The sequence below is a fragment of the Limulus polyphemus genome, unplaced genomic scaffold (assembly GCF_000517525.1).
Source record: "Limulus polyphemus unplaced genomic scaffold, Limulus_polyphemus-2.1.2 Scaffold91952, whole genome shotgun sequence".
In the NCBI taxonomy this organism is placed as follows: domain Eukaryota; kingdom Metazoa; phylum Arthropoda; class Merostomata; order Xiphosura; family Limulidae; genus Limulus; species Limulus polyphemus.
In genome coordinates, this window is record NW_013757548.1 from 1 (window position 1) to 2,539 (window position 2,539).

Here is a 2,539-nt window from a genome sequence, read left to right on the forward strand (position 1 = left end):
TAATAATAATAACTTTACAGAATATACTTCAAGTTCAAGTGTGGCAGATGCCATAGAGTTTTAAAATCAAAATTTGACTTTGCCTAACTTCAAAAGAAGTGAGCCTACAGTTAAATTTATAAAAACCTTTGATAAACTTTTTGACTTGTTCAGCTCCAGAAATTTATTAGCTAAAAAATCATAAGAGTCCAATAAGTTATTTGGGAAACCTTTTCACAGTAGAAATAGAAGATTATATTTTTCATAAAACAGACATAACTGGGCAAAGAACTTATGTAACTCAACGTAAAACACCATTTATTGAGTTTTTAACTGTAACCAACTCTGTGCAACAATTATATGAAACTTAGTATTATCACCTCTACCCTCTTTGAAGCATCTTTTAACATATAAATTAAACCAGGATCAATTGTAACTTTTTGTACTGCTGTTAGGACATCTTGTAGTTGTAATAACAAAGTTATCATCCAATAATTCATAGATGCGTATAAGACACTGCTCATACGCCATGAAATAAAAGCAGCACTGTTCAAGTTGAAACATCAGTTTTACATATTGCAAAAGATCACAAGACACTTCCAAGTGGTCTCGCGAATGTTAGGCATGTGTGTGTGTGTGATAAGAAAGTATAATCTCGAAGTATGTGAGCTTACACAGGATGATTATGTCTGGTTATGAACAATCCATCCAATGGGAAGAGGTTATGTTGATATAAAGAATAATAACATCTGTTTAAAACATGATATATTTCGTTACACACAGCCCCCTAACATACTATGAAGGTCAAGTTATCTAGCGTTTGAACACTATATAAGCTGACCACTCTGCATCACTTCTTCAATATCTACAGTGTGGATCGAGAGAAGAGTCTAAAAGGTAGGAACATTTTCACAAGTTCTATCTTCTATGAACTAAGTCTCCGTTGAGTAGAATCAGGAATGGCTTCAAATTAAACTTTTAGTACAAACTTATTTAGTAGAAACATTCACATAAACTAAAAACCTTTAGTAAGACTACATTTGTCGCTATACTTTGTTATTGAAATCTGTAATTCAAAACCTCAATGACTACAACTTATTACTAAAGCCACGTTTATCAGTACTATTTTATCTATTACACCTTTATCAAAAACTGTTCGAGGGAAGGCCTGATTATTTTGCCTTTCATTTATAAGACGAAGAAAACTTGTTAGATTAGCTTACATTTTACTTTGATTTGTTTTGTCTCTTTCACTAGTTTCCTGTTTCAAAAGAAATCTTCAGCCACTATGAAGTATTTAATTTTTAACGGTAGGTAGCAGTCTTTAGTTTGAATATTGTGTTCGTTTGTTTCTGCTCGGTTATATGTTGTATGATTATGGTTATAAAACTAAAATACTAAACATTTCGCCAAGATAGATTTCTGTTCAGCTATATCCTAATTTTGTGTAGTTTAAAATGTTTATTTCTTTTTCAGCTGTCTTTCTGTATTGCTGCTGTTAACGCATTACTGGTATGTTGATATTCTCTGATTTATATCAAATAGACAGTATTAAGTTTTCCATTTCCTTTATATATAAACTTCAATACACTTTATAACCTAGGCTTACCTTATCAATACAGTTATTAGAGGTTTGACTATGTACTTGTAACATCTGTGTAGTTTCCATAGTGGCATTTAGATATGTTCGGCTTCAATTCTGATCAAATCAAATATTAATCTGTTCTTCAATAGGCTAAACGTACAGCTTTCGAACTTCCACCTGGATCTGAGTTTATTGTTGGAGAAATCACAACCGGCTTCTCTTGCGATGGTCTTCCCTCGGGCTATTACGCTGATGTTTCCAACGATTGTAAGATCTTCCACATCTGTCAGACTCTCGCTAATGGGGACCTAAGTGTCGGACATTGGAGCTTCTTCTGTGGTAATCAGACCATCTTCAATCAGATGAGCTTTACATGTGCTTTCCCAGATGAAGCCGTACCTTGTAATTACGCTCCTGATTTCTACTATCTCAATAACAACATTGGAGTCGAGAAAGCTCCCTTCTTAACTGATGAAGACATCGCTAGAGCTTATGCAGTTATCAGCAAACAATAAGAGTGACACACTAAGTTGTCAACAAAAGGAAACGGATTAATAAGCAGAGTATATCCTAGGATTTCGTTAATGAATTTTGTCATTTCATAACTGTTCTGTATATATATATGTGTGTATTTGAACAATAAAATCATTTTACTAACCGAAATATCCTTATACGGTGCTCACTTCTAATAAAGTTCAAAATGATGTTCTCCACTCATTTCATATACATTCACCTTTTAATATGTAAACAAAAGAAACGTCAAGTTTTGTGTTTCTTTTTATTATCTTACCTGGAAACATAGCAGGATAGTATAAAAATTAAATTTTGTTCTTGAAGGTGTTCATCATGTTATTTTGTGACACTGGTAGTTCGATCGTTAAATATTTTCTACCAGAACAGTTTAAAATTTGAACTTTACGTTGTTCAAAACAAGAGATAAGCAAAGTTTACAGCAATGTGTAAAAAAGATAGATT

General features: G+C 32.7%; 1 protein-coding gene across 1 annotated transcript; it reads left to right on the top strand.

Moving 5' to 3' along the window:
- Positions 1-1,455: 1,455 nt before the first annotated feature.
- Positions 1,456-2,079, top strand: LOC106477891 (the record flags this gene model as incomplete). Its single annotated transcript, XM_013938410.1, has 2 exons — positions 1,456-1,491; positions 1,714-2,079. Coding segments are annotated over 2 exons (402 nt in total), but the record flags the coding sequence as incomplete, so codon positions are not given.
- Between the last annotated feature and the right edge of the window lie 460 nt (positions 2,080-2,539).